The sequence below is a fragment of the Achroia grisella genome, unplaced genomic scaffold, assembly GCF_030625045.1.
Source record: "Achroia grisella isolate CSIRO2021 unplaced genomic scaffold, CSIRO_AGI_Agris_v1 utg509, whole genome shotgun sequence".
Classification (NCBI taxonomy): Eukaryota; Metazoa; Arthropoda; class Insecta; order Lepidoptera; family Pyralidae; genus Achroia; species Achroia grisella.
In genome coordinates this window covers 2,956,415-2,984,367 of record NW_026712902.1, presented here as the reverse complement: position 1 = coordinate 2,984,367, position 27,953 = coordinate 2,956,415, and the positions used below count along the sequence as shown (strand labels likewise).

The 27,953-nt window shown below is 31.7% G+C and overlaps 1 protein-coding gene across 1 annotated transcript; it reads left to right on the top strand.

The window, feature by feature from the left end:
* The first annotated feature begins 9,690 nt into the window (after positions 1-9,690).
* LOC131846260 (sulfotransferase 1B1-like) lies at positions 9,691-27,268 on the top strand. The gene is made up of 7 exons (XM_059195524.1): positions 9,691-9,772; positions 19,641-19,775; positions 24,332-24,431; positions 25,397-25,719; positions 26,085-26,179; positions 26,733-26,901; positions 27,135-27,268. The coding sequence occupies exons 1-7, from the start codon at positions 9,691-9,693 to the stop codon at positions 27,266-27,268; spliced, it is 1,038 nt and encodes a 345-aa protein (XP_059051507.1).
* The last annotated feature ends 685 nt before the right edge of the window (positions 27,269-27,953 follow it).

Genomic DNA, 27,953 nt, shown 5'->3' with positions numbered 1-27,953 from the left:
CTAATACTTTATTATTATCAGAAATATTTTATTAGGATAGGTTTAGGATATTTATTACGCTTAGTTGCACTTTTAAGAGCTTTAAATAACAGGAGAGAATTATGGTTATATTTCAGGCTTAAGAGACATTTAAAAAAAAACAAAAACATTCCGATTACATTATCTTTCATCCTGGTTTCAAATTCAAACATATTAAGCAGATTATTTAAAGTGGATAATAAAACGATCACTATTTTTTTTATGGTCTCGGTGGTCTAGCGGTAGCACACCGCTTTACTTACGATGGACGCGGGTTCGTTTGCTCGTAGGGTAGGTACTAACATTTTAAATTTATGAGTGATTGTTTGTTCGGTCTTTTCTATGTGTTACATAATTCAGAAAAAAATGTGTCTAAGTATTTATATCAGTGGTCTTGTACCCATAACACAAGCTCTACTTGGCTTGAGACTAAACTGCTGTGTGTGAAATGTCCAAGGATATTATATATTATTAGTACTAATATACATATATCAGTTTTATAGTACCCATAATACACATTCAATTTAGCTTCTATTCAAGCTAAGTTTTAGAACTAGATGGCGCTGTGTGAATAGAAATATAAATAGAATTAATATTTATTCAAATAAACTTAATATAAGCAGATTTGAATAGTCACATTTTTTTCACACTCACATTATTTAAGAAAATGAGCCCTTGTGTGTTGCTTATATTATTATAACTGTAATAATATAATGTATATCTTTTTTATATGTAAATTCAAATTAGCGTATATTTTTGTTTGCATTCAAAAAATAGTTATTAAAAAACAAACAGGTTCATATGAAACAGTTTGTTCTTAGTTATAGCAAAATATATTTTTGATAAATATAATATTTAGTAATAATACATAATAATTTATATAAGTGTTTTTCTATGACATAATTAAACTATGAAGACAATATGTGTTAATGACAACATAGGATGTGACTATGACATGATTACTAACATTTCCTATAATTTATCATTGGTTTCCCCCGTGGAGGTCAACCTGTCCAGGGATGTTATATATATACTGTAATTGCTTGCAAATTAGCGGTGCTAAAAAATAGTTATCACAGGTTCATATGAAACAGTTTGTTCTTAGTTATAGATAGTGATAGGATTCACATCCTATCACTATCTACGAACATTTTTATTACTGTATCCTTTTGTTAAAAAAGAGGTTCCTTTGTGCCTTTTGGTTTTCTTATAAATTGAGATACGTTTCTCGTCTATCTATCTACATCTACGTCTGTTACTACACAGTGTATAATCGGTGAATTGTGAATGAGCACAAAATGGCCCGCTGCTCAGACCGTCCAAACGTAACCGATTCGATTATGCCGAGTCAGTGACAACGTTTGCCCCACCGGGCTTCCAGTCAACTTGGTGTAAACATGAATTAGCACTTTATATGTACACTAGTTTTATACCACAGCGTTGTCCGCATGCAATACCACACGTACTCAGCTCATGTAACTCGCTAATATTGAGTATTTAAGCTTCCTTCTGGAAGTTTTCAAAAATAATCTACACAACCGGGGATGGGGATTGTGAATGTGGACTCATCACGCAATTACTAGCAATGTACCATGTCAGGTTGACCTCCACGCGGTTCCCTCTGGAAACCATCGTGATAAATTTCTGGTGAATTTGTCACGATGGGCTAACTGACCTGACCTCATGCTCATCCTATCATACTCCACTGGTGCCCCGCCAGCGTAAACCGTTAGCGCAGGCAGGTACACCATTCCATTATCATCCATAAAAAAATCCCAAATACTTGTTAATAAGTTTAATTATTTTATTCATAGTTTATTTCATCTTTTTGTTTTGTTTTAGTTTCTATTGCAAATAACTGAATAGTACTGAATAAATATTTTATCTTTCTTTCTATACGCAATGCTATATACTAGAAAATATTGTTTCAATATAACTTATATAAATTATTATGTATTATTACTAAATATTATATTTATACAAAAATATATTTTGTTAGTAAGACAATAGTGAGTTCTTATTTCGAATTTTAGATTTAGTTGTTTGTTTTTTAATTAAGAATTTTACTTACGACTTCGGATGAATTACTGAATGTAACAAATTCAAAAATATACGTGAGCATATATTTTTATAACTCTTTGAATTTAAATATAAAAAAGATGTTATGCTATCGTTTTTAAATAGGTATTTTAAAATTAAGTCGGTTATGAATTTGTGGATTTAAATTTGTCGAAAGATAAACTTGCAGATTCGTAGTTCGGAACTTAATTAAATCGTAACTTTTATGAGAACATTATCATACTTAGACTCTACAACAGCTGTTAGACAGTTTACTCGTGCAATCTTAATTAGGAGCTTGTTTGCTCCAAGTTTTCAGAATATTAATATATTATTACAACGAATGTTAAATTTATCTTTAGCTTGAAATGAATGTAGAAAATTACATAAGTGTGTAGCTAATTTTTTTTTTATTTTTCAGACAAGAATAATAATCGAAAAATGTTTCTTAATTCTAACCACAAATCTAGTCCCAAGCTAAGCAGAGCTTGTTATATTGTACTAGACAACTGATATAAATACATAAATGCAATTTTTAACTTAACTAAATACATAGGACACACCCAGACTAATACAATATTCATTAATACACATGTCTGTGCCGTGTGAGGAATAGAACTCGCGACCATCGGAAGTAAGGCTAAACTGTTAGACCACCGAGACTGTCAAACCAGATGCTCCTAAGAATATCCTTTTTTGTTCCTGACGGGTCTAGTTAGCGAATTCTGAAAAAGGACGAGCATAATAGATTTATGTAGGTCGCAGTGCTACAGGTCCAAGCACCTGACAATAGCCCAAACCCCCAATAAAAAAAGGACATGCAGCCTCGTGGAATCTTAGAAGTCCACAGAATCGGATCTAGGCGGAAATTAATTAATGTGTCTCAGGACACTAATGAAGTCGCATTGTTATGTCATTTATCACTAAACATGTGTAAGATGACTGCTCGGTACACTTGTGGCCGTTACAATATGTTTAATGGAGAAGGTATCTATTATTACAATTTTAAATTATTTTGAGGGCATTATGGTCCTCCAGTTAGATTCTAAAAGTACTGACTCCTGATACCTCCTAATCTCCTGATACTCCTGATCTCCTGACTGATATTGCAGACATAAAAAAGCTATATGATAATTTATATTTCTAAATCGCACCCTATAGATGGAAATGGCTGACCGACATGAGACATTTACACCCCACTTAGAGGGTGAAGGTTGCCGCTTTGGGACGCCTTCGCTCGGGCTTCAACTCAGAGAAGAGAAAGAAGAAGAGAGAGAAGAAAAGACGTTAACAATATATTAAACAAGGCATGTATGATTACAATATGTAATTATAGCTATAAGTTCTTTCTTTGTGCATCCCAAAAAAGAGTCTTGTTATATATAATATGACTGGAAGTTGACAAAGTAAACATATGGTACAATAATATTACCAATCCTTTTCATCCCAAATACGCTGACAATACATCAGTCAAGGATGAAATGAAGACACTAATTTTGGTGTTTCCATGAAAGACCTTCATCTGATTCTTCCTTATCCCGTTTATTTGGGGTCGACGTAATAAGTTTTTCCATTCATCCCTACTCGCATTCATCTCGTTAGTTACTCCCTTTCTTACCATATCATCTTTCACACAGTCCATCCATTTCTTTTACGGCCTTCCTCTGCCCTTATAACCTTTCACGTTCATATGTAACAACTTCCTTAAAACATTAACTTTATTTCTACGCATTAAATGCCCATATCACGACAAGACAGACGACGAGGAAGACCGTGAGGAGGTTATTCTAAAATTGTTAGCAATGAAATTAATAGTAGGCATTGCTAAAAATCCTTCCCTCATTACTGACCTTGTATAAGATAACTCCCCCATGCCATAATTTTATCAAGATTACATTTATCCTAAAAGATTTAGCCATCAATTCAACGCCCGCCATAATCTCTTCAAGATTACACAGAATCCTAAAAAGGTCAGAGTTAATCTCAATACCTCAATTCCAGCGCGTTTGAAGATGTTTTATAGACATTTTTTCATAACAACTTTACTGAGGTCGACTTTGTATAAAGTTATATGTACGTACTTTCATATTTCTGCGCTAAGCGGTTTACTTTGTGAGCTGTTTTTGGGTTTCAAGATGTTTTGGTATGGCAGGGAAATTACAGGTTATGAAGGTATGACTCCTTAGACTTCCTTCAACACATGACTATAATCATGAACATCTCGTTCATGATTGTAGTCGAGCGTCGCTATTTACCATCAGGTGGACTGACAATCTAAACAGATTATATGATGATAAACATCATAGTACATGAAAATATTAAAGAATTTCATAACTTTCATACAAATATTGTGTATGCGAAAGTGGGGCGGTCTAACTGTCTGATGTTTTTTGATGGGTAATCGATTGAATAGATTTTAATAAAATGTCTATATGTCTATATACATTGGTAATAATAATATCTTTGAACAATGCACACATCGCCATCTAGACCCAAAACAAAACTGCTGATATAAATACTTAGATATATTTTATTCTGAATTACATACATAATATACAAGAAAACACCTAGACCGAATATACAATCATACTCATAAATATATTTTTTTGTACAGTGCAAGCAATCGAACTGGCAACCATCGAAAGTAAAGCGTTGTGCTAAACCGTTAAACCACCGAGGCCGTCTGTATCAAGAGGAAGAACATAGGCTATCTTTTAATGACAAAAAAGATGACGATTCGCGGGAATCAGCTAGTATATATACCTACATTAAATCACGACGAATTGCCATTATCAAAAAAGAAGTAGCTATGGAAATGGTTGAAGGGGAAAGCAAATCTACCCATTCGTTACTCGAGGACGCACTATATGTCGCCGGCGTGGCGTTATCTTCAGCTAATGTCTGTGCATTGTGTGTGTAAATTACCGCCCGCGTAACACATTACAAGATTACATAGTGATACCGCTATTTACATAGACAACTCGCACGACTGATTGCAACTACTGCTCAATGAGATAATCTCCTTTGTGCTTATGATCTCCTGGTACTATTCCTACTTCAATAACGTTATTTCTCTTGATTTTCTGTTGTCAACCATCTTATAAAGGACTATGTTCTCAATTCGGTTGCATTTTTTGTTCTGTAATGTCATAGGAAAATAAATCTATTAAAAATATGTATTACTAGCGGGCACAGCTAGCCTGTTTCAATCGCCTGAAACTTATAGCCTATATGTTATTCTGATTATTATTGTAAAGTTTCATTAAAATCCATACAGTAGTTTATGTGTGGAAGACTAACAAACATACATCCGTCCTTCTTATCCATCCATACTCACAAACTTTCACGTTTATAATATTAGTAAGATTAATTTATTACCTATTTTTCTAAATAATAAAACTTCATTAATAATCGGGACAAACGTTATTATATCTAAGTAGTAAATATGTATTCACTAATGAATTACTTTATGTGCTGATTACATAAATCAATGTACCTCTTATCGAGTTATTGTGTACTATCTCCTTTGTGTTATGATCTCCTAGTATTGTTTCAACTTGAATTGCATAATTTTCTCTCAGTTTTCTGATTCCAACAACTTTCTCTCTCTCACTCGCATCGTCCTAGATTATGGCTCACCTACTCACCTACCCTAAAGCCCATCATCCTGCACAAACGAAGACCAACAATGCGACCGAATACGCTGAAGTCGTTGCAATATTAAGGGTTAAATAAATATATTTAGTTGTCATTGAATCGAAAGAAGTTCCAGATCGGTTTTAAAATTTTAAGGTAAGAAAGTAAATGCGAATTCCGTACATTTGGTTGTCGACGGGCTGTACAGTAATGTGGCATATTAGATTCGTCTCAACTGTGCTATGTACTAGACAACTTATAGACATTTTATAAATACCTATATATTTGTGGCTATTTGATTTTGCGGTTACCGTGGCCTCTCTTAACTCTGTTGTGACCTCTACTCCCTCACATTCTCCTAGATGTTATTTCAGATTATATAGCATTTGGTTCACGAGCATATTTCATTTAGTATAAATATTATTGTTGCATTATTAATTGGCATCTGACAATTGCAATATAATGATTCCTCATTTTAATTCCTCAATTGAAATAATGTATAAATTCGTTAATGTTTTAATTGAAACGTGTATTTTATTCTGTATCTCCCAGCATCTTAATTTGTTTCAGTTCAAGCTTGGCTAAAATTAAAAAATCCCAACTTGGAAACTAATTTTCCAGTGCCGAAACTCAACGGATTTCCGAACTGGTGCTACTTAAAACTTATTAGACTTAATTGGTCCATATTGCCATACGATAAGGTGCTTATTCGAGCTGAATCAATTCACATAAAGTTTGGCAGATGACAGAATCTCGAGTTGGTAAATTTGGTAGACTAACTTTAATTACTAATTATGTGTCCCTGGTACTGAGCAGGGCTCTTATGGGAGTTAAAGAATTTTCGAGTTGGAGGTAGATATTCTGAGATTTCAGTTCAGACCGAGGTTGACTTTGTAAAAATTCGTCTGCCTTACTTTACTTTAGTATCGCCTATTTTAGTCGTCAAGTAGATTGGTTGTAACCTCTGGTTTTAGTTGTACATAGGTTGAGATTAAGCAGTATAGATAGGGTTTTTTGATTTTATATGAACGGTAATGGGTTGGAATAGCATAGAAAATTCTTTAATCAAATAAACTTAAATTTACTTTTCGCATACTTATCATTTGACTTTATCGCTCATTCGGAAAGCTGAGACCGTCAAAAGAAGAATGATCAAGAAACTTGCGTGTTGCTCCTGATTTGTTTACATGGCAATTTATTTAGTTACCTTTCTCAATTGCAATATTTAATTGTCATAATCGGCAACGTAATATAAATCTATTCGAAATTTAAATTGTTAGCAACCGTGTTACACAATGATGCCCCATGATGATGGTCAAATTCAAATTCAATGCAAAATATCTTTATTCATGTAGGACTATTACAGACTCTTATGATATGTCAAATCTACCGTCAGTTTGAAATGATTTCGAGATGAGAAAAACTGACAAGAAACACAGCTCGTATTCTTTTCAAATAAATGTTGTATATGTTTACAATATTACAGAGTCATTTTTAAATTAAAATATGGGAGAATAGAATGACCACCAGCATATGCTATTACAAAAGCAAATAGTCTCATAAATGTTCGTAATCCGAATAGACTAGTCCCCACAAGTAACACTTTTTCACGAGTATGACGGATAAGCCAGCCATCATTGCAGTCAATTATATTAGAGGGAGCACATTGGTCATTGGTCACACAGTATACTAATAAAAATAATCTTGCTAAGTAAGTTTCAAGCTTCGATAATTTTTATTGCAGAATTACATTTTAGTATCTTCTTAAACATGCTAGTAGAAAGTCGACAGTCATCATTCATTAATGCTTCTTTTTATTAGAGAGATAAAACCACAAGGACAAGGTTATGTCCAGGTTGACTTTAAGAGGTTGCTTTAAGCGATAAGGCCGCTTTTTGTTATGTAATGTTTTAGTTTGCTTTGCGGTAACTTTCCATCAGGCGGACGTATATAATCTTTGATAGTAAGGATATAGTTATAAATAAAATTAAGTATAAAAATACAAATAAAGATTTATTCAATTATTAAAAATAAAGAAGGCACTTTATTAACGATCTTTGCGCAATAAAGAATGGTATTACTATTATGTAAATGGAAGCTAGAGAATTCAGGCTAGAAATAGGAGAACTCTGGTGGTTAGTCATAATGATTGCGGTAACTTTTTTCCATCAGGCGGACGTATATATGTGCTTTTGAGAAATGATCTAAATGAGATATAGTTATAAATAGTTATAAATAAAAATACAAAAGTACAAAATCATTACCAAAATAGTATCTATACTGTTCAAATAGGACTCGAATTTATATCGTATCAAATAAATAACGTATTTATTCAATGTTTTTTTTTCTTTTTTAGCAATATAGATGGTTTGTTTAATAGAAATATATACAGTTTATTTATGTTTCTGTAGTTTTATTTACGTGTTCTATATTTGAGATTGTCGCTATCGTATTTGTGAACACAATTTGATATTTCAATTTGAAATCAGAGAAAGTTCGAAATTCGAATGTAATTCTGTTGTTGAAAAATTTTACAAATATTTACCAATAGAATTGTAAAATGTATTAAAATCGTTTGATTATTTTTATTATTTATGATAACAGAATATTTTGTTAGTTGTATAAAAAATATATCTTAAATTTAGTAAAATATTGTAAATAGAATGACTAAAGTCCGTCTAGAATTAGTAAAGATGTCATGAACCTATGATATGATATAAAACAAAAAAAATATAAATTATATTATTGAGTATTGTAATCAGTCAGTATGGATTCATTTATTGTTGAATACAGTTTACGTAATGTTAGTAAGTAATGTTGTATTCCTTTTGATTGAAGTTTGTTTTAAATTAATACTTATCATTAAAATAATAGAGACGAATGTACCTATACCAAAATAAAGCATGAAGAATAGAAGAAATTGTACTATAGGAAATTCAGCCTTATGTCGTTAATGAATAAATTATATTATTAATTGAACTGAAAATTGAGAACAATCGAGGGAAATTACGACAAAATAATAATGTTATACGATAGATAATATAAAATATACATGACGTTCATGTTGTCAGCTGCAAAACGAGTTAATTGTATGATAATTCAGTGAAAACAAATTACACAAACTAGTTTCTCATTTTCAATTGTTGACAATTAATGTAAAGAAATAAATAAAACAAAACTAAGTAAGGTTAAGTATGAGCATGAATTTTCGCGTTTATAATATTAGTAAGAAGTGAGATAGTCTACACAAGGTTAGTACACCGAGCAGAAAATCAATGACAGTAGGTAGTATTCATGAAGGAGAACAAATGTTTCTAAAAAGTAAAGTGTAAAATTGAAAATAATTTGAAAAGGCCGTACAAACTTTATGGCTATGTGATTGATTTAGTATGAAGACTTTAAAATTTATTCTACAATTTCCTCTTTCTCTGTACAGTGTTCTACACTGTGGTGAATATACGATCATTTTGCATCATAATACATGCAAAGTGATCGTAGTAGACATGCAAAATTATGTTTATGTAGTTGAATGAATATTAACATGTATACTATATATACTTAATAATATTATAGTACATATAATTATTAATTACATATATATAATCGTTTTATACTATACATAAAAGTCTCAAGCGCTTTGTTTCTTGGTATATCACTTTTCATGAGTTTTACACATACTCTATAACCCTGTACAATGATCTTGGATTAAATTAAAAGTAGGACATTTTTTATCAATTATATTGACATAATATTATCATTAAAATTGTTTATTTTAATATGGTTTACACCCGTCATGGTTTCTATCTATCAACGTACATGGTCTCTAAATTTCATGCAAACTGACTCATACAAGATATTATCTGAGTAATAGATGAATCAATACAATACGATAAGATTATTTGGTATTGAAAACGGTGGATGTAACCACTCGAATGACAGTACTGTGTTTGCTTTTCAACCAAAATACACACAGCAAAGATGGCGCCCTGGTTGGAACTGCCGTACGAGATTAACAATGTTACCGACGAAGAGGACAAACTGATCAAGAAAATCCTAATAGGTTGGTGTCAGTGGTGTGTTGTGTTTAATACCGGTTGTGCCGTTTGCGGGAATCGTTAAGTATTGTGACATTTTCATTTGGCGGGAAAATTGTAGTGTCATTTTATATTTTTTATTTTTTTATCTTAAAAATGTTGCTAACGTTTTTGAGGCTTAGGTAACATCTGTGATTTTATTATTCAATATTAGATAGTAATCTTTATGACTATGAAGGTAAGTACGTTAAATGTATTTATAAAAAAAAAATATTAAATTCATAAAAGGGAAACTAAGGATGTTTGTTTAAATTTGTTTATGTAATATTACTACTAGGTATTATGTGATTTGAGAATTTTATAGTGGTATTATTTTGATGGGGCAAAACATTTGTAAGTATTTACCATATCTATTTATATATATTAATTAAAACAAAGTTTGCTACGTCTCTCTGTATATTCGCGATCATATTAAAAACTATCTATTCAATGAATTTTCATCCCTTAATAGAGTATGTTTAAGGAAGGTTTATGTGTATAATAGAACTTTCTACATATGCAAAGCCAGGGCGGATCCCTAGTTTAGTACATATATCATATTTATCTCAATTTATCATAATTCGCAATGTGTCAGTAAATCTCTACCTACTGTAGAGAAATTGACAATAATTCTAAACACTATGATTTCTTTAATACATGCAATAAAAATATATTTTTCGGTGAAATATAAAAACTAAAGTGTATTTTATATTTTTTAATTAAGGCCTTGCTTTAACGACATTAGATATAGATAGATAAGTACGTACTAATATAATTGTTAATTACGTATTTCGAAATGACATTGAAATCCCTATCAAAACCCATCGCGTGGTTTTGTAGAAGCGGATAAACAGATACACGGAAACCTAATCAGTTTTTTTTATATCTATACAAATTAATCAAATTGAAGTGTCTGTTTGTTATATGTTTGGGAACTTGGGCGTGAAAGTAAAATAATAGGGCCACTACTAATAATCTCCCACTCGATCTCTCTACACATTTACTAACAAACTCTCCTTAGCCCGATAGAGCACATTATTATTAATTACAATAATAATGAATGAAAATAAGAGAAGCTTTTAGAGACGTTTGTTATAGCAGAGTGCAGTGACAGAAGTATATAAAATATGTATAACTAGCTACTCGTCCCGACTTCGCACGGGTGTACATGTATTATTTATTTAAACCTTGCTCTTGAATCACTGTATCTATTAAAAAAAACCGCTTCAAAATCCGTTGCGTAGTTTTAAAGATTTAAGCATACATAGGGACGGACAGACAGCGACAGCGACTTTGTTTTATATTATGCGATGATGAAGAACATCATATTATACAATACATACAACTGCCAGTGAATCTCATTGTAGCTCTAACAATAGTTTATTTTCTAAAAAGGTATATATGACGGCCTCGATGGTCTAGCGGTTTAGCACACTGCCTTACTTCTGATGGTTGCGGGTTCGATTCCTCGCAACGGACAAACATTTGTATTCATGACTATGATTGTTTGTATCGGTCTGGGTGTTTTCTATGTATAATATGCGTGTATTTACAAAAAAAAATGTATTTGTATCAGTTATCTAGTACCCATTGCATAAGCTTTAGCTAGTTTAAGTTGGGTCTAGATGGCGCTGTGTGAATTGTCCTGAGATTATTATTATTACATTAAGGTTTCATAAGCGTTTGCAACTCGCTCGTGACACCCTTGGTGTTTCAGGCATCTATGGGCTATGCTAACCTTCAGATAGGCCGTATGGCCTTGTTTGCTACCATCGTAGTATAAAAAAGTTTCCATAACAAAATCCCCCACAATTTGCTACGTAGATATACTAGAACGTACAGACAGACACCTTGATTGTAAACAGACTTATGAAATCACCATGCAGACTTAGATAATACCTATTATGACGACTGTTTAGTACAGTTTAGTGCAATTAACAATGATCGGATATTTCCTAATAATATCAAACAATATGTACAGTCAGACGCATCAATGGACCATTTAAACAGTACCTAGACAGCTCTTAGTGTTCTAATTAATGTATTATGGTGAATACATTAATATATTGAATCATAGTTTTAGATAGATCATACGTATAAATATCCCTGGACAATTAACACAGGGCCATCTAGTCACATAGTAAGCACAGCTTGTGGTCTGGGTACTTACTAGACAACTGATATAAAAACTTAGTTTTTCATTTGTAAATACATACACGATATACATAGAAAACACCCAGACCGATAGAAATAATGGTACTCATGAATACATATGTTTGTGACGTGCGAGGAATCGAACCCGCGACCATCGGAAGTAAAGTGGTGTGCTAAACCGCTAGACCACCAAGCCGTCATTATGTGAATGGTAAATTTTTAAAAGTAGGTTTTCATCATCGATGTTCTCGTAGGTAATATACTCAGTATTAATGTACAAATCCAATGGCGAAAGAATTTTTGAATTAAGTCGAATAGATTTTTTGTATATTAGTTACAAATATACAAAAATACAAATCTTTAATCCTTATAATAATAGTGTAGATTAAGACACAATATAAAATAATGATGATGATCAACTTAAAACCGTTCTCTGAGACAAACAAAATATATAGTCGATGCAATATTAGTATAGACTAATACAAAATCTATACATATAAATAAAATACAAGTGTCTGTTTCTAATATTGAAATAACCGTTTTTACTACATGCATATGTATGTAAATTCGGTACATATACCAAAAAAACATGTTTTACAATTTTTGTCTGTCTGTCTGTTTGTTCCGGCTAATCCCTGAAATGGCTGGACCGATTCTGACGTGACTTTTTTGGCAGGTAGTTGATGTAATAAGGAGTAACTTAGACTACCTTTATTCTAGAAATATAAAGTTAAATTCCACACGGACAAAGTCGCAGATACGGCTAGTATAAAATAATAATGAAGAGAATGAAGAAGTTAGTTAACATAATAATAATAATAATAATGTAGCTGGTATAAAATAATAATGAAAAGAATGGCCGACTTACTGTATTTACATAAACAAAATAGATAGGCGCTGAAACTATCAATTAATATTTAATTTCATTTGATCGACATAAAAAATATACATACGAGTATATTGTTAATACATGCGAATATAATTATAACAAACAAAATTACTTTTATTGATGAGAGAAAAATAATATCGTGTTATAAAATATTATAAGTCTCAGCAATTAAAGATATATAAAATGTAGTGATTAGTTATTTGATTAATTTATTTATGATTCCTTACTCCTTTCATTAAAAAATAAATCATTGCAAAGAAGCAATAATTTATTGGCTATAAGTATGTAGTATTATATTATCTGTGCTATATATAAGTAAAGAATTAAGTTGGTTTATAATTCTTGGGTGAAAAAAAAAATAATTAGACAGATACAAAATTAGTATTCTATCTAGAGCTTATTTTAAAATTCGAATGCATTTCATGGTTTTTTATTTGCCTTTTTTCGATACAGCGAGGAAATTCTTTACGGCCAGTCTTCCGCATTTTATTTAATTATATTTTTTTATTTTAAGTGTCCATTTTGTGTAAATAATACAGATGTAGACTTTTTTTATCATTAATATATATTATAAACATTGAATGATTACAATAATTATATTACAATTAATAAGATAGTTACATTATTAAAAAAAATAGATAATATTCTGTTTAAATTAAATCTTATCTATTATATGCATTTACTAATTTACTTACGTAGTATCTTCATTATGTAAGACGAATATGATTGCTAAGGGAATAAATATACAATCCAAATGAAATGTTAGCAATATGTAAACTATATAAATACTGCATCTAGCAGCTTCACAGCTTTTATACATATATGTCAAATCAAACATTTTGTACATTTGGTTCCCCTTTGTCAGGTAGGTACATAATTGTACCTAAAAATATACATTATATAAACGGGGTAGTCACAATGAAATTATTATTTATAAAATTATAATTGACGAAGTAAATATACTATTACAATTCTTTATGTATACATATAGTATATGATTACATGAATAGGTACTATTGTATCCTGAAGACATAAAAAATATCGTTCCTAAGAATATTCTTCAATTCTTGTCCGTAACGGGCCTAGGTAGCGAGCTCTTAAAAAAACAATAGTTCTCTGTAGGTCGTAACGCTACAAATCAAAAATATGCGGTAATAGCTCAAACACCCCTAAAATTCTATAGGTTCTATAGGTCTATAGGTTCTAGGTTCTATAGATTAAATTTTGGATTTCGTATTCATCAGGGTATGTCAAAGTCATGAAAAGTAGTGTTAATTGCTCTGTGGTAATTCTTGTAGCGGCAAACGTTAAAATATATATGTCATTATCACTCGCATAGATAAACCGTACAAGTAATGGATTTACTTTAATATCGCTCTGTCATCATGATCGTTCATTGACATAGCAGAAATATGCAGAATTATGTGATCTACTATCTCGATTTGATATACTTGTTTGTCTGCGATGAGTAATAATATCAGAAATATAACATCGACTTGACACTTAATTTTAAAAAATATACACTTTTTTAAGGCCCTGAGAAGGACTACATTATGTTGCAAGATTAAGATTAAGGAATATCAATAAACTGAGCTTTGAAAAAAATTCAAAATCAATTAAAGTAGAAAAAAGATAGTATGTAAAAAAAAACTAATATGTTTAAAAATCCCAGTCGATTTGAGAAACTTTTTCTTTTTCAGTTCCGATTTCTTAATAACGGAATTATTTATATGTTGGAATAATGTAAAAAATTTATTATATTTGAATTTCGAATGTTCGGCATGGATATTTTTTTTTATTTTCTAAACTTCCAACATTACATAGTATATAAAATTATTTATAACGTATAAATTATTCAATGACGTATAAATAATTTTATATTATATAAAACTATTGATTTAAATTTCGAATGTTTGGCGTCGTTAAATAATTTTCTAACATCACGTATAATGACTCATTTTTTATATAAATTGACGTAATCGCATAGTCTACCTCTACGTTTGTGATCTCATTCTTCAAGCGTTTAATCTACTACAGCATATTTATACCGACATAGTATTTTTGAATGACAAACAAGTGTACACTCACCCCGATGGTAAGTGATAACCGTCGCCTATGTAGACAAAACTCACCATCGTACCACTTATAATGTTGCTATTCCAGAAAACTAGGACGGTTTGTTAACATAACCTGTCATTTCACTGTCATATCTAAAACACATCTTATAAAGCAAGCTGATTGGCAGCTGAAGTAGGTTAGAGAGATATACCCACGCAGACAACTCTACAAAATTTACCTTACTTTTTACACTTGTCTAAGAGGTAGAAACATACCATCTGTATTATGTTACTGCCTCTTAGGCAGAGTAATTTAACTTCGTACGATCTTTCTATGGTATAACTAATAAGGATGTGGTTTTATTCCGTCAGTGGCATTGCACTCAGTTGCTTATCGTTTTATTACAGTTTAAATGTATTATTATGTATCACAGACAATAATTGTATTACACAAAGATAATAATGTAGATTAAAATGACATTGTAAATATTTTATCAATTCGTTTGACTCACATAGGCGGCCCACAGAACGCCGAAATGCACTCCTTATATATTACACTTAGGGTTGCCAGGTCGCCAAAACTAATAGACGGACCGACCAGCCAATAGGTACGAAAAAAAATGTATGTAAAATGAAACTTTTTTATTATTACCACAAATCTTAAATTCTAATAAAATACAAATAAAATCTTACTTTATTTATAATTAATTATAATTCAATAAGATTTATGGTCTATAGGTACTTTATTAATAATGAGATAAATAAATTCATCAGTCAAAAATAAAAACTAGATAAACATTTATCAACATTTTAAAATTCTTCTTAAATTTGAACGAAAGGCACATAAGTCTTATTTACCTGCTTTTATTTTAAAAAGTAAAGCAAAATAAAAAAAAATCTAAACAAAACATAATTTCTTCGTTATAATACATTAAAGAATATTAGTTTTATTACTATAATATAACTTTACTCCTATTTTTTTCAATTTAATTAAAAGTCGTCTTTTAACGTTGTAGAAAACGATAGCACGTTTCATTGAAACTATGTTATTACACATATAAACGTATAAATCTTAAGATATAAAAATATCATTCAAAATCCTGCCCGTAAAACTAAGCTCGAGATATTATTATCTCGGCCACGATTCGACTTTGAAATAAATGTGTTTTATCTAAAAACAGGTAGATATAATATTTTATCAGCTGTTTGTAGGGAAACTAGTTTCGTGTATGCTGTAGGTAACAGTTTCGTTTAGCGATTGAATAGTTAGCAGATAGTAGTAGCAATCTATTCCCGCATCCACGACGCCATAGCGCTCTGAGGATACCAAGGGGGTTTACCAGCTGTTCATAGGGAAACTAGTTTCGTGTATGCTGTAGGTAACAGTTTCGTTTAGCGATTGAATAGTTAGCAGATAGTAGTAGCAATCTATTCCCGCATCCACGACGCCATAGCGCTCTGAGGATACCAAGGGGGTATACCAGCTGTTCATAGGGAAACTAGTTTCGTGTATGCTGTAGGTAACAGTTTCGTTTAGCGATTGAATAATTAGCAGCTAGTAGTAGCAATCTGTTCCCGCATAAACGACGCCATAGCGCTCAGAGGACACCAAGGGGGTTTTAGCCGGTACGAGTCTGGCAGTATCCGCACCCGTTTCCCGGGACGTGCGGACATGACATATTAAAAAAAAGTACGCTTCAGTGATTCTATTTGCTCTATACAGAAAAATTACATGCATATAATTTTAATAATAAAAACTAAATGCCATCTTTTATCTACAATAAGCAGATATAGTCGTGGGTAACAGGTACTATAGTTAATTTTTGGGACATATCACGTTCACTGCTTAAATATACTTAAAAAAATATTATGATTATGGAAAATGGAGCAATTATAATAGTTTTAGACTAAACTTCAAGCAACCGAACGTCAAACGAAAATTAAATCTTTATACGTCACGACAATGTAACAGATAATTTTATAACCATTGATAAAATCCACAACACTATAATACTTATGTTTTTTAAAATCTTTCGCGATTTCATAAACCACTCATCTATAGATCTATACATATAAATAAAATCGGAGTGTCTGTTTGTAATATTGAAATTATCGTTTTTTACTATATGCATATGAATATAAATACGGTACGTAAACCAATATAACATTTTTTACAATTTTTGTCTGTCAGACATACAAACAAACAGACAGTTTGTTCCGGCTAATCTTTGAAATGGCTGGACGATTTTAACAGGACTTTTATTGGCAGGTAGCTGATGAAATAAGGAGTAACTTAGGTTACCTTTATTTTAGAAAAATAAAGTTAAATTCCATGCGGACGAAGTCGCGGATATAAAATATATATTTAAACGCAATAACCGTATCTGCATGTTTTATGATGGGGTAAAAAGCTATAGTAGTCATATAATAGTGTTTATTGGACCATAACGTAACTCTACTTGATAGTGAGGCCTCGCAAGGCATGATAAAGTTATATACTCTTATCTGAATGATATTTGAATAATAAACGGTTATGCAAAGTCTTAGACACCATTGGTTCCGTATAAGAAGCTTCTACAGTTTATTGCAGATTATCTTAACACTGTCTAATGTGTAAATTCAGTATACAGGTTCATTCGTAAAAGTTGTCACAAAAAACGTTATCTATTATTATTGATTGAGCTGTAGCGAGCAAAGAAAATGGTGATATAGTCGCGAAAATGATATTTACTTATGGCATATATGTAAAACAATAGAGTATTATAAAAAACATAGACAATAAAAAGGTATAAAATATAGTTCGGAACATCATCCTCTTTGTGGGATATTCGATGTTCCGAACTACATATAAAACAACACAACTAAATATAAAACAATTTCCAACAATCTAACTTTCTATTGAAGCAATGATTGATGTCAAACAGAAAATTCGAGAGTCGGCGGCAGGCTCGCCTCTTGTCACATTGGAATAAACCGACCAACTGAACTGTGGACATGTCAAATAAGAACCCAAACGAGCTACGCGTAGCTTGAGACTAGATGGCGCATGTGAATAGTTCAGGATTATTATCGTTCTAAATAACTTATTTGATCAAATAACTCGAATTTATTTACATTGTTTTTTCTCAATAATACTTCAGAAATTCAGACGTTTAAGGTGATATGTTTCTGTATCGCTTCATAAGTGGCCACGTTTGTGAAATGAAAACCAATTTGTCATATTGCTCCCACCCAGTTGCCATCTTTACCATCGCCACAACTACTCCAATATTGCATGATTTTCGTGTCGTCCTAGTCTTATCTATTTCCTTTTCATCAATGATAATGAAATGGTGCTCCCGTCTAATGGTTTACGTTGACGGGGCACAAGTTGATTTATTTTTTCGGACTACTCTAATGCTGTTGGCCGCAGCTGGCCTTTACAGCTTCACCGGACGTTAGGGGGCGAGTGCAGATGGCACTCCAAACCCGCGGAAGGACTTATGGAGCGGCTGAAGGCCAACTAGGGTTTCGAACCTCGACTCGAGGCCTTCGTAATATCGATCCCCGTTTGAATTGGACGGGGGATCGATCGGAGGGGGGGCACAAGTTGATTATGTCAGTTTGCTCATAGTGGCAAATTTACCGGGAATTTATCACGATGGTTTTCAGGGGAACTAAGTGGAGGTGAAGTCTCACCTATATGAGCCTCCAAAAGCTTCCTTTGTAAGCCTGTGTTTCGGTTGTAGGTTGGAGATTATGGATCGAAATTACAGTTACAAATATAATTATAAGAGGCATAATATATTAGTCCTCTGGAACATTGTGACACAAGTGATATCACTCTTGTGTTATCACGGGTCTCATATCCGTGGTGCTGTTCACGTTTGAAAAAATAAAGAAGCAACCATGGAACCATAATGATTGACTTTTAAGACTTTTCCTGAGTTCTGTATTGAAAAGTAATTATAAAAAATAAAATCGTCGTTAATCGTTGGACATTAAGTCGCATGGCCAGTAATAAATGATTAAATTATGAAATGTCACCATTTACGAAATATTTAATCGTATGATCTTTTATAATGTTATACACGCCAATAATTTATAAGTAGACATATTATCTTAATACGATAATCTTAATATTGGATGATAATAATAAATTGATAAATTGCCTATAAATAAGTTTTGATAATTAGAACATCGAGTACAAAATAAGTACGATATGATATGCTACAACTCTTCAGTTAATGCTAATTTAAAGTCATGGCCACAAAAGTGCAATGACATTATAATAAAAAAAAAACAAAAAGTTCACCTTTCCAAGAAGTTTATAAACTCATAGAGCTTAGCTATTAATTCGATTAGGCTGTACGATCAAACGGTATTTGCCTGTTGCATCTAAAAAAAGATGTGAAGAAACGTGTTTTTCAAATTTGAACTTTCTGATACCTAATAATATTGTAATTAAAATTGTCTATTTTAGTTGCTAAGTAGTTTGCCTTATAAGTTGTTGAAAGGGCAGTGAAATTGCAGAGTCATATTTCAATTCATAATCATAATCATCCAAAATGGCAATGGCAACGCATGAGAGTATCACGCATATAACATGATAACGTGATGTCCTTGTGTTTTTAGATATAGATAGACACTTATCATTAGGCGGGCCATCAGCTAATGTTACATTTAATTAAAAAAAATGCGAATAAAATAATGGAAACATTTAAACCAAATTACACTGTGTGTACTAAAACATAATGTCTAATTTTTATTGTTTAGGATACTCGAGTAAATTTGTGAAATGTGGCAAACATGGATACGTCATGCCGGGGTCATTCAAGAAGCATGCGGAGGCAATATACAATATGGAAGTGCGACCTGATGATGTGTGGGTCATCACGTTTCCTAGATCAGGTAAGAAAAATTACCTATTTAATCTCTAAAAAAACGCTGCAATATAAGAGAGTATAAACTCTCTTATAAACCGAGGTGTATGTTTTGTAAGGTTTACTTCCGATGGTCGCGGGTTTGATTCTTCACAAATATTTGTATTCATGAGTAGAATTGTTTGTATGTCTGGGTACTTTCTATGCGTATATATTTGCAAAAAAAAAAAACTACTGTTTACGAATTACAATTAAAAATTTACATGGTATACACTGACGGGGTATCAGTGGAGGATAGTAAAAACAGCATGAGGTCAGGTCAGCGCATCGTGACACATTCACCAGGAATTTCTCACGACGGTTTTCAGTGGGAACCCGGTGGATGTCAACCTGATATGGTATATTGCTATTGCTAGGACAACAATCTCTTTATGAATTTCCTCTTATTTAGAATCCCAAACTAACCCTTTCCCAGAGGGGAAGAGGATAGCTAGCATTACTAGTTACTAGATTGATGATATATTACTGTGGTTTCTTGTATTCATTTTCAACACTCCCGTGTCTCCCTCTATTTCCGAGTATATAATGAAGTAGAGTTAGTGTTTAGGTCGAGGTTAGGTGTGCCTGGTGTTTTCCATTTAAAATTGTATGACATATTGTGACGATCCGCTGATATGGTTATAAAAATGACAAGCTTAGTAGGTAACCAGATAATAAACGCGCCCAGATAATAAATCGGGTCAAGTGCGAGTGGACCGAAAATAAAAAAAAATGAAGTTATTAAAAATAGCTGAATATATAATAATACTTATTTATTAATAAGTTTTTAAATGACTCCATAAAAGGAGGATGTTCCATTTTTTGTTTGTTGTTTCGTAACTTAACACCGACATTTATAAACCGTACTGAAAAAAAAATATTTGAAGAGTATGATTTCAGATTGGTTCCATTTTTTAGATTTTTGGAGTGTTTTTTTTAATATTGTTAATAATAATTTAATTAATACTTTGATATTTTAAATACCTAACTTAAAATAGAAACTTCCCACAATTTGACGCTAATCTCATTGGATAAGTTGAAAATGCTCACTCATTATTCATTATTAGTAAATACTCTTATTAAAAAATCTATCTATATATTTATGTCAGTTGCCAACCAATAACAAGACCTGCTTAGGTTAGAACTAGATGGCGCCGTGTGAGTTGAAGAATTGAAGTCATGATAATTTGATAGTCATGATTATACATACACTGCACAGACAATTACCAATGATATTGCTCCTTTTTATTTTATATTTATTTTAATTATAATTTTCACGTACCCTCAAATGGGTTAAAGCTGAAAATCAGTATTTTGTTCCCTGAACAACGTTCCACGCTGAGCTTCGACCTTTTTGTATTACTACAGATCACACACAATAACACAATTTTATAAATCTTATGTCGTATTATGTATTGTCTATTCTTATGAGCATGTTGTGTGTGATTAGTAACAAACAAATAAACGATACATCTATCTATCTATCTATCTATCTAGTTCTCATGATTCATGAGACATTATTATTATTATAGTTAATTCTAGAGTACCGTTTTCATCATTTGTGAGAGAGGGAAACTCCGAGTAGTTACCGGAACTGGGGTGTTGGTTTAAGAGGTCTCTTGCCGTCGTACATTAACACTCGCCTTCACCGCTCGTTTTTCTCTACCTACAAATCAGTGAAATGTGTTTCTTTTAAAAGCCACAAGTTTTAATTGACTATTAAATCTCATGACTGACAAAAAAATGTAGATTTGACAACAATAAGATTATTACGAACCCTAATATAGTGGCACAATTGTTTTAATCTGTTTATCTTACTCGTATTTATCACCTAAACTGTGATAAATAATCTGCAAGATATAAAATGCGTGGATAAATGATCATCGTCTACCAATCGCTCTATGTTTCATAGATTGAGATTAGATTTGTCAAAATCATTCGCAGCGATGGTTGGCTCATCCGTCATACTCGTGAACGAGTTCTGGTTGTAGGGACTGGCTTACTGTAATCACTACGACTGATTTAATGTTATTTTGTATTTAATATTTTGACTCTAATAAATTAGTGCTAGCTGGTACTTTGCATTCACACATTTCAGCTTAAAAAGGTTATAAAAAAGTAACAATTTTTTAAAAGTGCAACACACAATAGCTTGCTCCTTCTTTCTTGCGATGTAGCTTTCCGAATGAGCAGTAGATTAAAAAAATAACTATTTCTATTCACATGTCCTACTTTTAAGTTTATTTGAATAAAGGATTCCCTATTCTATTCTATTCGTACGTTAAAAATGTAGTAGATGAAAATGTAACATTGTATTATAATTTTTATTATGTTTATCTGTATTTTTGTGCATACTAATCTCAAAATAATATTAGTACAATCAGTAAAGGAGCTGGAATCGACCCTGCTCAAGTCTTTTTTTTAACCTTGCATAATTAACACAGCACCATCTATCTAGTCCTTGGGACTAAGCAGTGCTTGTCTAATAATACTAACAGTATACTAGACAACTGATATAAATATGTTTCTTTGTATCTACATACATAATATACATGTAAAAAACATACCAATCCAAAAAAAAATTCCTATGGATATCAATGTATGCGCCGTGTGAGGAATCGAACCCGCGATGATCTGCAATAAAGCGGTGTGCTAAATCACTAGACCAGCGAGCACAGATTACTCTGGTATCGATCCAGCAAAAGAAAGTACCAAAAGCGCAAATTCATACTAAACACGATAAATGCAAAAATCTGTCCGTCTATTTGTTTGTTACCTTTTCATGATTAAACGATCGAAGGAATACTAATGAAATTTGAGGTATAGGCTTTCTTATCTCAATAAAAACCAGATAAAGTCGCGAGTACCCAGAGGGTAATACAATTATAATTTTGCTGCCAATACACTTCTGTCCATTTAATTATGTAACTTATTTATGAAGTACATATATATGTATGTATGTACATATTAAGTACTGTACATATTTATTACTTCTAATACGTGCCGATGCATAAGTTAGCTAACGACCCTTTCGGCCTATGCCGAAAATTTGGCAACACCATCCGTCATTTATGTTTGAGAAGCGTTTCGAAACTAAAAATACCTACCTGTAATTATCATGAATTAATGTCTACTGTTACGGGGCAATAATGCGATGTTGTCAGTTGAGATAATCTATATTACAGATGATAATAGACTGACAAAAGTACATAATCATATTGGTCTTATGTACTAAATGACAATATGAAAATGTAAGGCGGGGTGACACAGTTTAGACACAGCAGTGCTTAGTAGATAATATTTAATTTGTCTTACTAGCCATTATTAAACGCATGTGCTAATTAATGTATAGGTAACTATGTCCCATATCTACAATATCTTTTTTTTCTATAAATTGAAACGTTTTTCGAAGTACAAATATGTGGATAGATAGAGAAATATATTGTTTATTTGATTTTTACAAATCACACACAATTACACTAATATAAATATAGATAAATAATAATAATATCCCTGGACAATTCACACAGCGCCATCTAGTCCCAAGCTATGCGGAGCTCGTAATATTGGTACTAGACAACTTATATAATTACTTAGAATCTTTTTGTGAATATATACATAATATACAAAGTACCCAGACCTATACAAACATAATTCATAAATATAAATGTTTGTACCGTGTGAGGAATAGAACCAGCGATCATCGACAGTAAAGCGGTGTGCTAAACCGCTAAACCGTCAAATGAAACAAACAAGTGACTTCTCGCTTACAACTCTATAACATACATAACATTAATTTATTGTATCTTTTCTGTCAATACAGACCACTATATCGTTTAGTTATTTATTTTTGTTGATACTGTTTCTGGAATCACAAAAAGCTGATAGACCACTTGATGAGAAGTGATAACTGTTTCCTATAGGGGGGAAAGGGATGGTTAGCAATGTGGACTGTAGACCCATTGCTCGCAATGTACCATATCAGCCTAACCTCCACGCGATTCCCTCTGGAAACCATCATGATAAATCCTTATCAATTTATCACGATGCTTAACTGATCTGTTCTCATCATCCTCCACTGGTTCCCCGCCAGCGTAAACCGTTAGCGCAGACTAGTGTGTTATTATGATGTATAACCTATAGTACTGTAAAATTCATAACAATCCGTTCAGTAATTTTTGCGTGAAAGGGTAGCAAATTTCCATTCATCTATACTACCATACTCACAAACTTTCGCGTATATAATATTAGTAAGCTATATCCTTAAAAATTACTTTAATTATATCTTTAAATTACAAATGTACTTGCTATTTCATCTCTTTACAATAATGAAATTAGCACGAAAAAAGAGACAGCTATAAGCCCTGAGGCTAATGAAATAGCTGACTATTTCATTAGCTAAAAAGGTTCACTACATTATCTAAGCTCAGAAACTCAAATACGAGTAAGTACGTCCTTTTTTGCAGAGTCCTGTAAAAACTTCTCGTGAACAAAAACTTTGGAGTGCGACATTATAAGATAGCTTATAATAAATTTTGTTTTCAGGCACAACTTGGACCCAGGAGTTAATATGGCTGCTAAAAAATAATTTGGATTACGCAACAGCAAAAAGCATACCTTTGTACGAAAGATTTCCAATGCTAGAGTAAGTAGCATTTGAGTAATTATAATAATAATAATTCCAACAATTATAAAATACGATAAGGATATAATTGGTATAATAATTTAAATGTCAGTAACATATCCAAAATATTTTGCTTATTTACAACATACATAATATATTATGTATAGTGTATATTTATAGTCAATATGTTGTACTATAACAACATATTCACTTTCAATATGGTTTTTAATTTAGTTATTAATTACTATAAAAACCATAACGTATACATAATACACTTAAATACGATAATGTCATGCTTGTTGATTCCATACATACCATAATCAATAAAAGCACTTGTTCATATCTAAAGTGATGGCCTGTTTGGATATTCAACATATACAACATAAACATATTACGGTGTTTTTGTCGCTAATGTATGCTTAATAGCGTGGGAGTTGTTGTTAGTTATTATTTATCTATGGTATAAATATACCCGGGTAAATTACGTTATGTTCGTAATAAGTGACATTTTCTCTTGAGGCTTATGGAATTTTTCATGAACGTACGCGTGGCCGATCCTTAAGAAACCTTAATACACCCTTACGTGACACCCCTGGTGTTTTAGGCGTCTTTCTAAAATTTCCAGATCCGTAAAAATACTTAATAAAAAAACGATTACCGATTACATTGTACAGAAACATGTCAGCTGTTAATAACTAGTTGTCACTAGAGCGTCCTTATAGTATTCAGAATGAAGTCATAAAAAATGGAAAGTTTCTGTGTTTTGTAGGATAGATGGCAAGAGAAGAGGTATTTCTTTCCTTATTATATAAACTTATCTATATTTATATAATAAAGAAAGAATTTCTTATATATAAAATAAGTCTTTGCGCACCAAACGCTGGACATTCCATTATTATACGTTGTAGAACTACGTGTTCTACTGTGCAGTGATCAATACCATCAGTGTCTTACCATCGTGGTATAAAAAACGTCTATAATTACAGGCTCACATCAAAAATACCAGACATAGCATTCGAGCTGATCAAGACCAACTTTATGAACCTAGGCAACTTTCAAGGTCTGGGAGCAGCTGCCAGGTGTCCGAGCTGGAAAAGGATAGAGAATGCACCATCTCCCCGTTTCATCAAGACCCATCTACCTCTCTCTCTTCTACCACCGAAGCTGTTGAGCACAGCTAAGGTGGTGTACGTAGGCCGGGATCCGCGAGATGTTGCCGTCTCTTATTATTATCTTCACAAAATGGTCGCAAAAACGTTATTAAGATCTGGATTCCCTACCTTCTGGGAAGTGTTTCGGAGAGATTTATGTAAGTGTATAATTGTATATAATTTAATACTAGTTCTGCACCATGATTTACCTGTAGTTTAGTTAAAAGAAATAGTGTTAAATATCATACTAGGTCATTATAATATCATTTTTGCTTGGTATTTCTTCTCACATTTTATTTTTTTAACCAGATTCGCTATTCTAGATGTGATATGTCTGTATTATGTTACAAGCTATAGAAATTGATAGGTCTCGGTAGTTAAGTGGTTTAGCACACCGCCCTATCTTCGAAGGTCGCGGGTACGATTCCTCGCACGCTCTGGATATCTTAGATATGATAGTATATTAGGCGGAAATTATATTAATTTAAAAACACAAATTAAACAAATATCTAAATCGTTTCAGTGCCGTGGACACCAATTATATCTCACACAAATGAGGCATGGATGAAAAGGCATGAACCGAATCTACATTTTATATTTTATGAAGACATGATTAAGGTAAATAATATACTAATCAATAATATAATATTGTAAGACTCAATGACATGATTATTTATTTATTTACTTACACAACTATTTTTACAGGCCTAAGCCCAATACAATAGTGTATCTAATTCTATATCATACATGTTCGTTAATATAACATAAAAATGTTATAATTTATCGCTATTTAATTATAAAATAAAGGCAAAAAAAGGTTGAAAAATGTAGTTTGAACAAATTGCTAATATATAGAAAACTACAAAAAAAATGTTACACAGTTTCATATAAAAAAATTATTGACTGATCTTACCTATTTCAGTCGCGAAACAACATGCTTCGTAAGACTTCGTTTCGATTAATTTTGGCATGACATCTTAATCCTTAATAGAAATGCATGATTAATACTGCTTGTTTCATATGATTCACATAGACCGCGCTATTTGTATATCCCTTTAGGCAAAAATTCTTACTTACCTCAGGTTATACAGAACTTTTAAAAAAATTGAATTCTTTCCAAAGCCATTTTTAAAAAAGTCCTGTAACTATAAAATATATTGTCTACTTCCAGGATTTGCCGACACAAATCCGTAGAATGTGCAAGTTCCTAGGGAAGGAGTACACAGAAGAGCAGATTAAACAGTTGTCTGTGCATTTAAGTTTCGACAGTTTAAGAAAAAATAAAAGCGTCAACAACACTACAGGCGACGCTGTGAATGGCGTTCAGTTTGTTAGAAAAGGTATGTTTTCTTTTATTTTCTAACATTTAAAAAGTAAGGCTTTATTTTTTTTATTCAGATACAATATAGTGTCGTAGTTTATGTAAATTTTTAATAAATGTTTACATGAAGACAATTAGATTTGTTAATACGAAGATATTTCGTTTTTTTCTTAGTAAATTATCAAATCTGTGGTCGTAGCAATATATATTTTTTAATATTATTTATGTAATAATATGAGTGACATTTTTTAGGCGAAGCTGGCGGTTGGAAGACACACTTTGACCAGAAAATGGAGATTCAAGCTGAAGAATTCATAATAGCAAGATTAAGAGGCCTCGATCTCATATATCCATCATTTTTAACTGAAGAAACGACGCATTTATAATAAATAAGTCCTTAGTAATTAATTGAAAGTTTATTGATATTGTAATATACACACATTGTGTGTTTCTATATTCACTGTTGTGAATTGAGAATTTGTGTATTGTAAAAATACAGTAATATTACATGTGATTAACCGGGATTTTACGAAAAAAAAATTATTTATTTATTATCTAAATTACGGTAAATCTCATTATACAATGTGTAAAATTATAAAGAAACAGTGAAAAAATTATAAAAAAGACAAAACTATATTTAAGATCACAGATATACATATATACAGTATTATATTAATACACGATATATGTAGTTCTTTTGACTTGGAAATACTAAACAGCACAAGTATAGTTACAGAATACTGAGTACCTTATCTGCAATTAAACTTTAGAATATAATCTGTGCCAATCATAAATATTGAAAGCCTACAATATGTTTTAGGTTACCATAGACTACAATAGAAATAATATTTATTTAAATAAACAAAATTGTAGATTAATTATTTAATAGGTTTATAGATTATATATTTAATAGATTCACAAGCAACAATTATCGACTTTCACGCCATTTAATTTATTTCTAACCAGTAGTCTAATACAAATTTTCATAACTTCAATAGTATTTTAATATAATTTTAGATAGATAAGTATTTTTTGTTATCTGTTATCAGGTATTCACAACTTTTATTACTA

What these genes read in the sequence shown, in the direction of transcription:
- LOC131846260 (XM_059195524.1), top strand. Translation starts at nt 9,691, where the DNA reads ATGGCGCCCTGGTTGGAACTGCCGTACGAGATTAACAATGTTACCGAC. An exon ending in CATCACGTTTCCTAGATCAG is followed by an intron (nt 19,776 to 24,331) that starts GTAAGAAAAATT and finishes TTTTGTTTTCAG; the next exon opens with GCACAACTTGGACCCAGGAG. An exon ending in AGTGTTTCGGAGAGATTTAT is followed by an intron (nt 25,720 to 26,084) that starts GTAAGTGTATAA and finishes AAATCGTTTCAG; the next exon opens with TGCCGTGGACACCAATTATA.